Source organism: Lepisma saccharinum, chromosome 5 (genome assembly GCF_977018435.1).
Source record: "Lepisma saccharinum chromosome 5, izLepSacc3.1, whole genome shotgun sequence".
NCBI lineage: Eukaryota > Metazoa > Arthropoda > Insecta > Zygentoma > Lepismatidae > Lepisma > Lepisma saccharinum.
Window position 1 is genome coordinate 17,993,172 of NC_139233.1, and position 17,946 is coordinate 18,011,117.

General features: G+C 39.1%; 1 protein-coding gene across 10 annotated transcripts in view; it reads left to right on the plus strand.

The window, feature by feature from the left end:
* LOC145988239 (uncharacterized) overlaps positions 1-17,946 on the plus strand; it is a 93,663-nt gene that overhangs the window by 55,284 nt on the left and 20,433 nt on the right. For all 10 annotated transcript variants that reach the window (XM_083123091.1, XM_083123093.1, XM_083123094.1 and 7 more), the window contains 2 exons: positions 1,806-1,859; positions 6,919-6,972. In XM_083123091.1, the coding sequence (XP_082979217.1) occupies positions 1,806-1,859; positions 6,919-6,972 (108 nt within the window). The remainder of the gene's footprint in view (positions 1-1,805; positions 1,860-6,918; positions 6,973-17,946) is intronic.

Sequence of the window (17,946 nt, forward strand, 5' to 3'; positions counted from 1 at the left end):
TCATTCGGTAAGAATTTTTCGAGAGTCACAATTTTATTTTTGTGCTCCATTACGAAACCAGTGCGCACGTGTAAAACAAGTAAAGCCCGACAATTTTTATTTTACAAAAGTTCCATTTCCTGTTAAAGTTAGATGAGAGATCAAGTATTGACTTATTTTTAATAGCCTGGATGACAGATGGGGGTTGGGGGTGGGGGTATCTCCTTTCATGTGTCCCCCTGGCTGTGACATAAACTCTTCTTCCTTTAGGATTTCTATTCTTATTCCCATTGCATATTCAGTGCCAACTTTGCAATTCTGTTTGCCAAAGAGTATGGGGAAGGAGTTTATTTATTCTTCAAGCCTTCTCCTGAACTAGGATAACACTATTTCCGAAAGAATTTTTTGGTTTTCATTTTCAGGAATTGCAACAGCCTTATTTCTGTCTCACTTATTCTTATTGCATTTTTTCCTTTTCGTTATTTAGTGTTGTTTTTTTTCTTCCATTTTCGGCTACTCGCGACGATGAAGAACACCCAAGCTCAGGGCAAATTTGAACCCAGGGCCCTCGCATTCTAACAAATTGTGATAACTACTTTGTCACGAACATAAAAAACACGTTTCTTTTTAAAATAAATTTCAGTGATATTTCACATTTACATTACTTTGATTGAAAACGTGGAAAATCCAGTTAATTAATATTAATGCTGCAATCTTTCCATTAGGCCTTTTCTTTGAGTCTGAGAGAGACAAAATTCCCTGCATATGGTTAAATTGATTGATAGTAAGCAACACTGCTGCTTTCCGAACACTTACTTTGGCTGTACTTCCAGCCACAAAGCTGGACTTCAACTCAAACGAGTGTGCCACTTCTTGTGAACAGAAGTGTACCAAAATATAGAAGACATTAAGCCAATCTCCAAATTTTGAGTTTCAAAATGCAGGAATAAAGTTTATTTCCTTTGATTCGCTAACTGGAGGAGAAAATTTATACAAAATTTTGCAACTACTGCTACCTAATTTTTCCATTATTTTTTTTTAAAGGTTTCCAGTATACACATTAGATTTGCTGGATGTGATGAGTAAATATGAATGGTTTATTGTCTTTATTGTGCAACTTGGAAGGAAATAATTAGAAAACGGGTATTTATTTTAATCATTACACAAAGTGTGAAGTGGCAATGGCTCACAATTTAAATCAACTGAATGAAAAATCATTTAAAATTATGTGAGGGTTAGGCATATGCAAACTTCACCATGTATGTGCCTTTTGCTAATCTGTTGTTTTGTAAGCCTAACCATAAACTTTGGTCTAATTATATGAATCCAGTTGTTCATCTTGAATAATTCAAATCTGAAACAACTGATTTCACACCATTGTGCATGTTGATTATTATGATGAAATAATATACAAAGTAAGTTAGCTAGATGACTTGAAACATTCGCCCTCAAAAGCAAAATGAATTTTTACTGAAGTACAAGAAATATACAGTAAAGAGGAGGATCAGAAAGTTAAAATGGTTTGAAATTAAACAACTTTCAATAAAATCTGGTGAACTTGTTCTTATTAGAAACCATCTTGATAGCAAGGCTATTAGCTACAGTATTAAAAAATAGTTCAGCTTGTGTGTAGGTCTTTATCAGGTTATAGAAGTTAAGAGTAATCTGGCACAATGAATTCCAAAATTTGTGGGAAAATGATGGTATGAACATAATCTATTTGAAATCATACGCCTAAATGGATCACAACTAATAGAGTACCTGTGAACCCCTTTCCTATCCTTACATGGGTTCTCAGCCACTTAATATTTATTTCATGGTTTCAGCAAGAAGATGAAGATGAAGATGTCCATGAACAAAGGAATAAAGTCCGGTCAAAGGTAAGGAAGTAGATCACTCTTGTTTTGAATTCAAGTCAGATTGTAAGTTTGAGAAGAGTTAAATGAATTTGAATTTATTATATGAGACACAAGTTTCCCTGGGGTCATGCACAAAAAGGAAACATTATTTCATTCAATGATTTATTGCTACAGATACAGCACTTGTCCAGTTACTTGTCAACATAATTCCCGCTGGAATTCAGGCTATTCTCATAGTGTGGGACCAACTTCTGTATAACTGCATCATGGAAGTCCGCCGCCTGTGTGCTGAACCACTGTGTGACAGCTGTCTGAACCTCTTTGTCGCTGTGAACATGTTGACTGGACAGGACATTTTTCAGGTGCAAGAACAGGTGGTAATCACTGCGAGCGAGATCTGGCTGTACGATGGATGATCAAACACCTTCCACCTTCCACCTTCCACATCGAATCTGTCCAGAAGGGCTGCAGTGAGACTAGCCATATGAGGCTTTGCATTGTCGTGCAGCAAGATCACTCAGGCACTTAGCGTACTGCGTCGCTTATTCTGAATGGCACGTCGCAATGTCCCCATTGTTTCACAGTAACAGTTAGCATTCACAGTCTCACCTCTGGGCAGAGACTCGATGAGCAGAATGCCTTGTCTGCCCCAGAACACTGTGCACATCAATTTTCGCACCGACACAGTCTGTTTGAACTTTGTCCTGGATGGAGATCCACTGTGATGCCAATGCATGGACTGCTGCTTGCTTTCTGGGGTGCTGTATGCAACCCACGTTTCATCCCCTGTGATGATCCGGTTGAGAAAATCATCATCATCATGGTAACGCTGCAGAAATAACAGCACCTTTCCAATGCATTTTCCTTTGTGTTCAGTCATCAGTTGTTTCTACACATACTGGGCAAATAATTTCTGGAACAAGAGGCATTTGGTAACAATGTCATGCTAGAATGACCGAGAAAGCTGCGGGAAATGGCTGCTGAGTTCTGTGATCGTGACGCAACGATACTCCAATATGCACTGCTGCACCTGCTCCAGAAGCTCGTCCATATTCTCATCACACCAATTGCAGCTTGAAACTTTTTATTGTTTGCTTGCCAATAAGAAAATATGTATTGAAACTACTACTCATTCAGAGAACGTGACTGTTACTCGAGACTACTTGAAATTGAAATTTTTTAGTTGCTGCTAAGCTTCGATATTAAAAACAAGTGCTAAAGTTGAAAATTGTTGTGTGATACAACACACCATTAATATTCTGAGAAAGAAAAATAACTGAAATTAAGTGAGTAAGTTGTGAGGAACATCAGCAGATGTATTTTAAGAAGTTCCGTCATTCACGTGTCACTCTCCTAGTTTTATACTTAGATAGATATTTACAAGTGAACCTCTCGATGAATGTTCACACCTTAAGAGTAATTTTCAGATGAAAGAAAGAAAGCCTGGTCCAAATTGTAATGTCAATACGTTTGCAGATTGTAGATGTTATTATCAGAAACAAACAGATTTAATCAGTAACTACAATTATTTACCTAAACATCACTCATATGGCACTTAGAATAGAGCTGTAAAATATGTATTTTGGATAATTAGCTGGTTGAATTATTCTTCTTATAATATACTTATTATACTTCTGCATACTTCTGCTTTCGAGGTGTAATTTGAGCGAAACGGGTGAATCCGGACTGCAATCTAATTTTAATAGCAATACAACTGTAGCAGTATAGAGAGATGTAATGGACAAATATGTCGTTTCCATTCAAATTATACTATGCAGGTAACGTCTGGGGTAACTTATCATATGAATTGGTTTTAAGTAAATTTGATATTACATTCCATAGAATGTTTGTTTCCTTGTTACGAACTATCTGAATAAAGCTTCCTCTTGTCTGTTGGCTTTCGCGGGATCTGCCTTAGACTGCCAAGGTCAAGTATTCGCCGTGTTTGAGTAAGGTAAGCACCAGTGAGGTAGTCACGTGAACCTGTCAATCCAGCTGTTTCTTCTCTGCGACCGAGAAGCAGAAACAATTCATTTTGCTTTGGTATAAATTAACAAACTGCAAGGGTCGTGAGTTCGAACCCTGTCAGGATCAGAATTTTTTATTTTCTTCATTTACACGTTTAACAGTGAAGTGTAGCAAGATTCAAACGTAGATTTTGATATTTCGGGTTTTTTTGGCCATCGATGTATAAAATGTAATTTTGAAAACCACCAAGGTTCAATTCAATTGCAAAAATTCAGGTGTGTAAACATATGGTGCGAATGTAAAACCCATATTTCTGCACTTTTAGAGGTTACATAGAGAAGGAAAAATTATACATTTATTTCAAATATCTCTTGATTTTTACAGGGGCACGTGGCAAAGTGATTTTTTTCAAAACATGTCAAAAGTCTGTGGATACGTCACACTCACACTTCAATTATACTCGGGACGGGACTCACACTTGCATGTGAGAATTGAACCAGTATGTGCCTGCCACCTGCTATAACACAACATACGAAAGTCTCTCTCTGATGTCACGACATTTATCAATTGCTAATTTAGCTCACGATTAAGCTGGAAAACTATAAAATTAACTCTCCAAACAAAAATTAATTAAATTAATCATTTTCCAACAACATAAAAATCTTATAATCCACATTTCTACATAAAAAAAGAGACAGACAAACTTTCCATCATCTTTATGAATTATAGAGTCATCGAAAATAGTGCTTTCTATTTAAACAAATACTACTAGAAAGCAATTTTGGTTAAGAATTTTAGTTAAAAGTAGTTTTTTTTTAAATTCTTAGTAATAGCTCCTACAACCAAATGAAATGATATTCCTTGACGTTACAAAATTACAGATTTAGAAGAGAGGGTTGATCCAAACACTTACTCGTTCACTATGAAATAACTCAAACAGCTAATCATCCAAAATACATATTTTACAGCTCTATTCTAAGTGCCATATGAGTGATGTTTAGGTAAATAATTGTAGTTACTGATTAATTCTGTTTGTTTCTGATAATAACATCTACAAATTCAGTTTGTTTCTGATAATAACATCTACAATCTGCTCACATCTTGGCATTACAATTTGGACCAGGCTTTCTTTCTTTCCCATCTGAAAATTGCTCTTAAGGTGCGAACATTCATCGAGAGGTTACTTGTAAATATCTATCTATGTATGAAACTAGGACAGTGACACGTGAATGACGGAACATCTTAAAATACATCTGCTGATGTTCCTCACAACTTACTCATTTAATTTCAGTAGTAGTTTTATTCTTGAGAATATTAATGGTGTGTTTTATTACACAACAATTTTCAATTTTAGCACTTGTTTTAAATATCGAGATTCAGCAGCAACTAAAAAAAATCTCAATTTCAAGTAGTCTCGAATAACAGTCATGTTCTCTGAACGAGTAGTAGTTTCAATACATATTTTCTTATTGGCACGCAAACAATAACCTAGGATTTCAGCTTACAAAGCTGGCCTTTAACAAGTGAAACTTGTGCATGAAAATTAATGAAGACTTTGGGAAATCGTGCTTTTGTGGTAGGTTAGTGTTTGCAACCCTAAATGATAACTGTTCTCTAGTTTCCGTCAATATAGCGGATTCTATTATGTGACGACGAATCTCATTAACAAATGGTACATATTTCTTTTATTGTAAATTATTTATTTCAAATTGAATAGTCATTGTTCTGGAATCTACGGAGACATTCATTCATTCAGTAAGAATTTTTCGTCATTCGGTAAGAACTTTTCGAGAGTCACAATTTTATTTTTGTGCTCCATTACGAAACCAATATGCACATGTAAAACAAGTAAAGCCCGACAATTTTTATTTTACAAAAGTTCCATTTACTGTTAAAGTTAAATGAAAGGATAAACATTGACTTATTGTTAATAGCCTGGATAACAGATGCAGGGGGGGGGGGGCTACCTCCTTTCATGTGTCCCCCTGGCTGTGACATAAACTCTTCTTCCTTTGGGATTTCTGTTCTTATTCCCATCGCAATTCTGTTTGCCAAAGTGTATGGGGAAGGAGTTTATTTATTCTTCAAGCCTTCTCCTGAACATGTTTCTTTTTAAAATACATTTCAGGGATATTTCACATTTACATTACTTTGATTGAAACGTGGAAAATCCAGTTAATTAATATTTATGCTGCAATTTTTCCATTAGCAGTTTTCTTTGAGTCTGAGAGAGACAAAATTCCCTGCATATGGTTAAATTGATTGATAGTAAACAACTGCTAACTGGAGGAGAACATTTATTCAAAATTTTTCAACTACTGCTACCTAATTTTTCCATTACCTTTTGTAATAGTTTCCAGAATTCACATTAGATTTGCTGGATGTGATGTGTAAATATGAATGGTATATTGTCTTTATTAGAAAAACAGGTATTTATTTTAATCATTACACCAAGTGTAAAGTGGCAATGGCTAAAAATTTTAATCAACTGACTGAAAAAATCATTTAAATTATGTGAGTGTTAGGCATATGCAAACTTCACCATATATGTGCGTTTTGCTAATCTGTTGTTTTGTAAGCATAACCATAAGCATTGGTGTAATTATATGAATACGGTTGTTCATCTTGAATAATTCAAATCTGAAACACTTGATTTCACACCATTGTGCATGTTGATTATGATGATGAAATGATAGACAAAATAAGTTAGCTAGATGACTTGAAACATTTGCCCTCAAAAGCAAAATGAATTTTTACTGAAGTACAAGAAATATACAGTAAAAAGGAGGATCAGAAAGTTAAAATGGTTTTAAATTAAACAACTTTCAATAAAATCTGGTGAACTTGTTCTTATTAGAAACCATCTTGATAGCAAGGCTATTAGCTACAGTATTAAAAAATAGTTCAGCTTGTGTGTAGGTCTTTATCAGGTTATAGAAGTTAAGAGTAATCTGGCACAATGAATTCCAAAATTTGTGGGAAAATGATGGTATGAACATAATCTGTTTGAAATCATACGCCTAAATGGATCACAACTAATAGAGTACCTGTGAACCCCTTTCCTATCCTTAAATGGGATCTCAGCCACTTAATATTTACTTCATGGTTTCAGCAAGAAGATGAAGATGAAGTTGTCCATGAACAAAGGAGTAAAGTCCAGTCAAAGGTAAGGAAGTAGATCACTCTTGTTTTGAATTCAAGTCAGATTGTAAGTTTGAGAAGAGTCAATTGAATTTGAATTTATTATATTATTACACATCCAGAAAGTAAGTTTCCCTGGGGTCGTGCACAGAAAGAAACATTATTTCATTCAATGATTTATTGCTACAGATACAGCACTTGTCCAGTTACTTGTCAACATAATTCCCGCTGGAATTCAGGGTACTCTTATAGTGTGGGACCAACTTCTGTATAACTGCATCATAGAAGTTTGCCGCCTGTGTGCTGAACCACTGTGTGACAGCTGTCTGAACCTCTTTGTCGCTGTGAAAATGTTGACTGGACAGGAAATTTTTCAGGTGCAAGAACAGGTGGTAATCACTGCGAGTGAGATCTGGGCTGTACGATGGATGATCAAACACCTTCCACCTTCCACCTTCTACACCGAACCTGTCCAGAAGGGCTGCAGTGCACCTAGCCATATGAGGCTTTGCATTGTTGTGCAGCAAGATCACCCAGACACTGAGCGTACTGCGTCACTTATTCTGAATGGCTCGTCGCAATGTCCCCATTGTTTCACAGTAACAGTTAGCCTTCACAGTCTCACCTCTGGGCAGAGACTCCATGAGCAGAATACCTTGTCTGCCACAGAACACCATGCACATCACTTTTCACACTGTTAGTGTCTGTTTGAACTTCATCCTGCATGGAGATCCACTGTGATGCCAATGCATGGACTGCTGCTTGCTTTCTGGGGTGCTGTATGCAACCCACGTTTCATCCCCTGTGATGATCCGGTTGAGAAAATCATCATCATCATGGTAACGCTGCAGAAATAACAGCACCGTTCCAATGCATTTTCCTTTGTGTTCAGGCATCAGTTGTTTCGGCACCCACTGGGCACACAATTTCTGGAACAAGAGGCATTTGGTAACAATGTCGTGCAACAACGACTGAGAAATCTGCAGGAAATGGCTGCTGAGTTCTGTGATCGTGATGCGACAATACTCCAATATGCGCTGCTGCACCTGCTACACAAGCTCATCCATAACGGCTAATGGCCACCTACTGCGATCGTTGTCATGCACATTTTGCCGGCCTTCAGTAAATCTCCTGCACCAACGACACATCATCTGCTTGCTCATGACGTCTGGCCCATATACCTGGCACAGCTGACGATCAACTTCGATCGGCTGAATGTTTTGTGTGTTCAAGAACTTGACAACAAATGAACCTCACACGCGGCAGGAGATGGAATAAGAGCCGCCATGTTTTATTGCTGCTGCGACGCTACTGAGGACTTTTGGTGGGTGTCTTCCAGGACATTCACTAGCCAGGGCATGTTCTTCTCATGCATGTGCAAAACTGCTTTCAATACGCATGGCCTGCCACCTGTCGGCGAGTGGGAAACTTACTTTCTGGATGCGTCTAATATATTCAATTACTAAATTACACTGAAACACTTTTCAAATCTTGTCCAATGTTTCACAAACATCAGTCTTTTCATTGGAAATTAGGATGAATTATTCAAGAAGCTGCTTTGAAATTTGGAAACATTGTCAAACTGTATCATAAAAGTTGTTTAAGTTACTCCTCAATAAAGAACTTGCCCAGTCAACACACTCGTTGCCATGACGCTGTATGCATGTTGCATTTATGATGAATGTTGTATGTAAGGGAACAACATTGTGAAAACATTGAACCAACATTACAGAAAATATTCCACTTAATGCGCTTTAGTTTGGAGGGTCGCCACCATGAGTGCCACAATTGTCAGATCGGGGTGCTTTGTTTAATCTGAATTTTTGTATGCACTGTGTAGTGTTTTGAAGCAGCAATCAAAATTGTTTGCCACTTTTGTGTTTATCAATGTGTGTAATTTCAGAATACAAAATTTGATTGTGTGACTGTGTGTGTGTGTGTGTGTGTGTGTGTGTGTGTGTGTGTGTGTGTATGTGTGTGCGTGTGTGTGTGTGTTTTATTCTCATTATTATATTATAAGTAACCCCCAAGCAATATTGTTGTTATTACTGTTATCCTACATGGCTTAGCTGCCAAAGAGGTTAAATATTGAAGTCCTTTGACATTGACCTCTTTGGTAGCTAAGCCAGGCGAAATAACCATATTTTAAATATGCATTGTTGTTATATTCGTAAATTACACATATTATGCACGTAACAGGTGCGGCAGTGAAACGGGCGATTTGGCAACCTGGAAATAGCAAGTTACGTAAAGAATCAGAAAACGGGAGTGGTGGTATCTGGACAACAAAGCTTTGCCATTGACACTGATATCGGTGTTCAGTCGAGATGGCTTCATGGACCGGTGAACAACGTGCTTTTGCCATGAAGCAACGACAGCTACGTGGCCGTGCAGCATGTATTTCGTGCCCATTTCCATCTCGCACGTCATGCCCCAGTCCCGTCGTCGCATGCTATCAAATTGTGGGTACAGAACTTTGAGGAAACCGGTGATATGGTGAGAGAGAGGGGTGGAAGTGCAAAACGCGTGTGCACACCAGAGAATGTTGCAAGAGTGGAAGAAGCCTTCAGTCGAAGTCCCAGGCATTCTGCACGCAATCATGCCCTGTACCTTGACATATCGGATCGCAGTGTACGGCAAATATTGCACAAGGAACTGCAATACCACCCATACAAAATGCAGATAGTGCAAAACTGAATGCTGACGACCACCCAAAGAGACTATGCTTTTGCCGGGAATTGTTGGAACTCATGAACGACAACCCTGACCTGTGCAACAATCTGATCATGAGCGATGAAGCCAATTTTTATGTGTCAGGCTTTGTTAACAAGCAAAACTTTAGATACTGGTCACATGAAAATCCTCAAATGGTTCATGAAAAGCCACTTCACAGTCAGAAAGTGGTAGTCTGGTGCGGCTTATCATCATTTGGAATCATCGGGCCTTATTTTTTTTGAAGACGTTCGCGGCAATGCTGTGACTGTGAATACAGAACGTTATGCTCACATGTTGAACCATTTCCTAGTGCCACAGCTCGCTGATCTTCCTGTAACTGAAAACACATTCTTCCAACAAGACGGGGCCACATGCCATATCTCGCGGATTTCCATTAACGTGCTACAGAACATCTTTCCTGGTCATCTCATCTCCAAGATCGGCGACATTTCCTGGCCTCCAAGATCCCATGACCTTTCGGCATTTGATTTCTTCCTTTGTGGTTATTTGAAATCTGAGATCTTCCATTGTGACCCACCACACACCATCCAGGACCTGAAGGATCACATTTGGGAGGAAGTTAATCGAATTCCAGTGTCAATCCTGCAAGATGAGATGTCGAACTTCCGTAAAAGACTTCGCATGTGTGTGACGGAAAATGGGGGCCACCTGCGTGATGTCATTTTCAAGTGATGGACATTTTGTGCCGTGACATGTCTGTGCAAGATGTGCACGTTGTTCAGAAACATTCATCACAAATTACAAGCATTGTAATTTCATGTTGTATTTGTTTGATATCGCTGTGAATAAATTTGTATCTCTGGTGGAGGTTTCAAAATCGCCCGTTTCACTGCCGCACCTGGTATAATAATTAGCAGTACTCTTACTGTCCAGTTCATACATATGTACAAGGAACAATTTCCGAATGGTAGTGTGTTTTGTACAAACACAAACATTTACAATAATAACCTTGCATGCAACTACCTACCTAATAGTACATAAGACGTAATACAAATCTTTAAGGAAGTTTTGTATATGTGTGATTTTGTATGTTAACTTCCAAAACTGGTAAAAAAAAAAGTTTACTGTTAACAAGCATCCTTACGATGTTGACACGTATGTACAAGGACAATTTCCTACTGGTTTTGTACAGTCATGTTCGAAAAATCTGTCGCATAGATTTTTCTAAGTTCAACGTCTTATGAAATTATGTTGGTAGCTCTGAAACAAGGAAGTGTTGTGAAATATACGATCCTCCAATCAGAGTGAAGTTCGATTCGGAGGAGCAGGAGGCGTGACTCACGGTCTTGTCCACAGGAAGTTCAACCAATGCAGCATTTCCAAATATGAGATAACGTCCCCATTGGTTAAATATTGTTTCAATAATGCGAATCGGCAGAAAGATTGCGCAGAAGTTTACTTTGTCGTTTTAATGCCTTTAATCGTTTCAAATTAGTATTAAATTGTCCCAATTATGGTTCATGAGCTTAATATAATGTATTCATGTATGTGTTTGACAATCATATATCACTCATTAGAACAATTTTCACATTGTTTTCACTACGTGAGATGACATTTCATTTACATTTACGATAAAATAGTGGTTTGGGTGTAATAACAGTTTTCATTAATTAATTTAGAGATACATTTTTATTTGTTGAGTTAATGATTACGTTAATTCGTTATTTCTCGCGAAAAGAGGGAACCACATCTGAAAGAAAATACACAACTTGTATTATTGAGGTCAAGAGTTCGTTTTAACATCACTTTTTGCACACATAGGCTAATCACGACTCGGGATACATTTAAATTGGAATCTGAAACATTATGCAACTTGACTGGAACTCGGAAAAGGACACACTGATTACAAGACCATTTGGTCTAGCGAATGCCAATAATAATGAGGGGTTGTGGGAGTGGGAGAGGGGTGATGGAAAGTAGAAAATAAATAGTATTTTTGGGGGTATATAATGTTATATTTACACACATACAAACCTAAGAAAATATTTATTTTGATACATGTGTGTGGGGGGTGGGGAAGGGTGAAAAGAGAGGGACAGAATGATATTGGGAGAGATGGGACGAAGAGGTGATTGTGGAAAATGTTTTATTTGACGTTCAGTAAAAAAAACAATCAAATCAATGATGATTATCTTATAAATACCATATTTAATGTAAATTTGTTTTAAAAATGGGGGCAGGGAGCTGTTTGTTTTACGTTCAGTGCAGGATAACAAGTGGAGACACATAGTGGTTCGTATCTCACTTTAAACTGTAGGTCCAGGCCCCATTAGCCTATCTGTGTATAACGTGGATTTAGAATTCAGTAGAAAATAACGCCGATCTAGTATATTGGATTTTAGATGCGTTGAGACCACTAAAATTTCCAATTCTTATAATAAGAAACCTGTCCTCATATTACCATTTTGAAAGAGAGAGAGTTAATTGTACAATCTTTCGTTGTTAGTTTCAAAGAAGACTAATTCAAATAGTAACAATGGGAACAAATAAAGCTTACGAAAAGTTTTTGCCACCATGTGGATTTGAACCTACGGCCATTAAAGTTACAACCCAGTGCGATAACCACTACCCCACGAGTTTGTTCCTTCTTACGGCATGATTATGAGTTAAGACCAATTCTTTCAATATGCATTAGAAATATAATCCCCACCCGCCTCTTTATAAACAACACACCCAAACGCTCCTTTGTAGCAAAAGAAATAAAGGTGGTATGAATGTCACAAAACATTTAAGCAAAATCTACTATATTTATGATGCAATCATTTTACATGGAGAGGCTACAGCTTCGAGAATTGAGGTTGTGGTTTGACTGTAATTGTAGGATACCCCATAGGTATCGATAAGCCAAGGCTCTAGTGTGCACTAGATTGGTTCATTTGTAGTGACGTGCTCAGGAATTTGTAAAGAGGTATGTGAATATAAAAATGTGTTAATGCTAATTTTTTAAACAGTGAATTCATAATTTAATATCTCTCTGTCCATCTCATTATCCTACTTAGGAACTAATTAGTATTGCAGGATTCATACTGAAAAGAAATCTCACGTGACAATGACGAGAAATTAGATTTACAGAAGTAATAGTTTTCATATTTTAAAACCTCGAAGGGCTATGGCTATCTCCCGACTGTCAGTCTCCTTTCCACAATCCTACCTAGAGCTGTGGAGAACTTCAACTGGCAACGAGGTGACGTTGGTCAGCACGTCGAACCCTCAGCCGTTATAGAAGATATCTGAAACCAGGTTACACCAGTCACTCGTAGCTCCCCATTTTCCTCACGATTGTGGGTTGCCACCGGTCCTATACAGCAGGCGCGGTTGGCCCTATAGCGCACAGGATCAGTAAACCCCAGTAATATACGATAATCACCTCGAGAATGAACAATAAACAATGTCTTTACATTTTCACATTATATCGCTAAAAATTCTACACAATAAGTCATGTATTTGTGTCCGTAATACGGCAAACTCTTTTGCTGAGAAGAAGAAACCTCAAATCGGCCGCCCTGATACAGACCCTCAGTTGAACCCCCACAGGACAGCTCTTGCCATTGTGAAAGCTTCGTGCGGGAGAAGAAGCTCGAGGAGGGTATAGGGCAAAATACATGGAAGATGATATTGCAGAACTTATGTCTCCACCCAACGGTCATGCGCAGTTCGTTCTCTCGCAGAAGCCGCCGGACAAGGCTCCGTTCTCGTTGCTTCCTCCCTTCCAGTGTTGCTGTGTGCGGTTCAGGTTTGAAGCGCACACATTACATATTCAATCTTCTCTTGTATCATTTTTGCACCGAACTTCTTGGAATAAATGCAAGATTGTGGCAGAGATGGATGAGTGGAAACAAATAAAAGCTGGAATTAGATGCGATGGATTAACATAAAGGATATACGCTACCAAAATAGCTCGTGCATGCATTCAGAGGTTTTTCCTTAAAGGTGGAAACACTTCGGGTTCGCGAAAGAGAAAGAATGGCGTGAAGACGAGACTCGCTGTCGCTCGGTGTCAATCGTCTCAAGTTTGTTACTTTTTTAAGTGCTTGGATACTTGTTGGAAAGTATTAAGTGATGCTGCGAGTGAAGCGAGGGATGGACTTTACCTAGGTTATGTCATTTGATGCAGTGTTGGCGTTGCTGTCAACGCAGGTAAGAAATGACCGATAGAAATGCACATAATTAACATAAACAAACTTCCTTGTCCACTGAAAAAAGCGTGTGCTGGTCGACCAGCCCCAAATTTGAACAAAGCTGTCGCGTATCAATGAAAGGGTCTCAGGTTCGATTTCTAGTATGCACATGCTATTAGTTGCCATTTCCCTTTAATAAATGTAGGACCAGTTCTGATTAGTCGGCATGGACGTCCGGAAGGGGAAATTGAATGTGAACCAAAAATTATATATTACACGCATATAATTCAGTCAGTAATTTTTGGTAATCATTATAAAAGCGTTGCAGTAACTTTAGACTGAAGGAGTGTTTTTTGCTCCTCCTGGGGAAAAAATATATTACTTGCCCCTACTTGAGGATGTCCATGATATTCCAACAAAACTCAACTTTTTTCATAAAGGCACAATTTATTGTACAACCTTGGTGACAATGAAGTTCGACCAGAAAAGAATACGTGATTAAATGCACAGAGGCATAGGCGGTGGAATGGGTGACCCGCAGAAGTGACGCATGTGTGTAAGAGGAGGCGTGTGAGCAGGCAAGAATCGTGATCCCAGCATGTTGCACCCAATGTCACGTAAAGAACGAAAACGGGGAACTATACGCATGAAATTGAACTTCGACCAGGCACCAGACCCATACGGAAAATTCCAGATAGTGGCGCATTCGACGGAAGCATGACGTCACGGATACGATAAGGGAGTCCGCCGTATATAAGCGCGTGCTGTGCACCGAGGAACCGCAGTGCATCATCACCATGGCCAGGGGCAAACCTATTGACAACAGCGTGAGGAGAAGAGTGGTGGAGTTGCAACGGGATGGACTCAGTGAACGGGAAATAGGGCGCCAACTGAACTTACCCAAGTCAACCGTCCACTGCATCATCAAACACCACCAAAATACGGGTACTACAGAGCCAGGTAAGGCCCCCGGTCGAAAACGCTTGCTGAGCGTGCGTGACCTACGGATATTTAGGCGCTATATCCAGACCAACAATCATGTTTCTGTGGCCGAATTTCGACTGTGGACTCGAGAACTCTTTCACATTGAAGTGTCAACCAGAACCATTCGCCGTTACCTACAGCGATGCGGTTACCGAGTGTACAAGGCGAAACGTAAACCCTTCCTTTCCATGTTGAACAAAGGCAATCGAGTAAGGTGGGCACGAATGTACCGGGGATGGACATTTCGGCAGTGGAACAGGGTTTTCTGTACGGACGAATCCATTTTCAATGTTGTGTACGGGAAAATGCGGAAAACAGTCATTTGTCGGAAGGAGGAACAGAATGAAGCAAAATGTTATGCACGTCGGGTACAGAAACCTGCGTCAGTGATGGTATGGGGATGCATGACGGCATCTGGGGTTGGCCCACTACACGTCTGTGAGGGCATTGTGAATTCACACGCCTATACACGCATACTGGAGCGGCATCTTCCCACAGTGCGAAGGCACCTGTTCCACAGACGGCGTCTCATCTTTCAACACAACAATGCCAGGCCTCATACAGCGCGGCTGACAAGAGAATGGTTGACTCGCCATCACGTGCGAACTCTGCCATGGCCAACATCGAGTCCCGACCTCTCGCCCATTGAGAATGTGTGACGTGTTCTTAAGCGACGTGTGCAACAGAGGGGACCCACGACAGTGGCTGCTCTTATCGCCTGCCTGCAGGAGGAATGGCACCGCATCGATGTGGAATACCTTGAACGACTCGTCCGCAGCATGCCCCGACGCATTGCCACAGTTATTCGCCGACGGGGCGGCGTCACACCATGGTAAACAGGATCCCCTCTAACAGTGGTCGAACTTCAATGTCACGTGTAGATGGACGAAAATGTTTTATTTTGTGTGGACACCACACATTACTGCGTTGCAGCGGAAATTTATGTTTTCCTTTGTTCCATGTAGCCTGCTGAATAAAATATGTTCAGCATATGCATGTGTTCTCCTTCTTTCACAACGCACTCCTATATTTGTGACTGGTCAAACTTCATTGTCACTAAGGTTGTAGTTTCAGCCCTAAATTTATTCGCACACCCCTACTACAAAACCTTATACTCCCAGATGAAAAAAATTCTGGACAAATCTTTTAAGCCCTCCCCTCATCCTTTTGTTAGGCGAAGGAAGTCTATTTTGCGGAAACTGCATATATGTCACATGACTTCAGTGAACCCCCAGGTAAATAATGCACGAGCCGCACCTGCTATACAGATAACAGGCCGAGAACCCAGGATGACTCGAATCCATGCCATCCCGCTGCAGTCAGAGTCCAAAGCACAGAGTCTTAGACCGCACTGTTATGGAGGAGAAAAGTGTAAAAAAATAGCCGGTTCTATAAGAGATTCGAACCTTCAATCTTCACTCAACTAGGCTGCTATTTTTAACAATTTCCCATTTTCTCACTCAATAACCTTCGTTGAACATTTGTCTTAAGAGTCGTTAGCAATCTTGTAAACCTTATTAACCTATCTGCTGTCTATCACAAATGTATTTTACAACCTGGAGTAGATTTTGATGTCTGCAATTTAGAACTTAACTTTCGTGGTAAGTAATTCTCTACCGTCTACTATAATAAATCAATCAAAGGTGAACCCTTATCAGTTGTATTGGATGACTGTGAACATGTTACTTCATACGTCATGGTACTGTGGTGGATTTCTTCCCCTTCCCCTTTTACCTTGAACGGAAGTAATCCCCGACTGGGCACTACGAATCAATCACAGAAAAGCAGACTGTCTAGTAAATCGCATGCCATGTATTATTTCGAGCTCCTAGGTTTTGGAAAGTGAAATAAAAAAAAGTATGTAACATTAATTCATAATGGTTGACTTCTTTGGGTATTATTTCATGACTCTTTTCTACTTACTCCAATGAAACTTTTGTTTTCAGTAGATCAATAGGTGTTTTGAAACATCTACTGTGTTCAGAATTTCAAAAAGATATAAATACAATAAAATAATAAGGGGGTATGAAATTAATATTTACAGCCCAAATATTAAACTTAACATATTATACACTATACTGAATAAATTAATTTCACTTGCAGTTTCTCTACTGTACTGGTTTCAGTAGATCAATAGGTGTTTTGAAACATCCATGTTAAGATTTTTTAAATTTGAATTACAATTTTTGTGCCTGAAAACTTAGGGTATTTTACACCCATCACGCTATACGGGGTTCTGCCCCTTATCATGACAAAAATAAAAGCGTGTCTGAAAACTAAAATATCCTTACCTGGGTTAAAAGCTGAGCCTGTAAAGCGACAGACAGCCAGCAGAAACAAGGACAACACACACACAGTCCTACAAAGATTATACTAACAGAAGGTCCAGTCACCAGAGCCTCATTAGTCTGCAAAATGCAGTTCAGGGTGTACTACATGGAAGTGAGGTTGGTTTAAATTTTAAATAGATATAAAAGCAAATTGTTAGTGAGGAGGAATAAAAAGTTATATTCACAGCTAACATGCTGAGCTAAACACACTACAAGGGTGTAAGGTTCCACGAAGTATGTACACGCAATTGTTGCTTCCACATAGTACACCCTGGACTTCAGTTTGCAGACGAACGAGGTTCTGGCGACTGGCCCCATGGCCAGTATAATTTTCTGTGTTGTCCTGTGTTTGGTCCTTGTGGGTGCTGAGTGCCTCTTTACAGCCTCAGCTTTTAACCGAATTCAGAATATTTTAATATTTTAGTTACAACACGACGTTACAGTTATGTTATTTTAGTTCTGGTAAGGGGCTGACCCCATATAAAGTGACAGGTGCAAAATAGCCTAAGTGCTGACGCACCCAAAATTTTGAATTCAAATTCAAACATACTACATGCAATATTACATGTAGTACTGAAGAGAATATTTCACTTGTAGTTCCTCAACTGTAATTACACATTAATCCTACTGAAAGTTTTCAGTAGGAAATCATTGATTTTGAGTAGATTTCCGAGAGACAAAGTAGAGTACTACAATTGATAACAGTAGCTTCTGTCTGCTGTAAACAGTAGAAATTACGTAGGTTTATAACGACGATGAGAATGAAACAGAGGTAAAAACAATGATAATGAAATGCAGAAGCGGCCTGGAGCAAACAATAATGTAGAATGT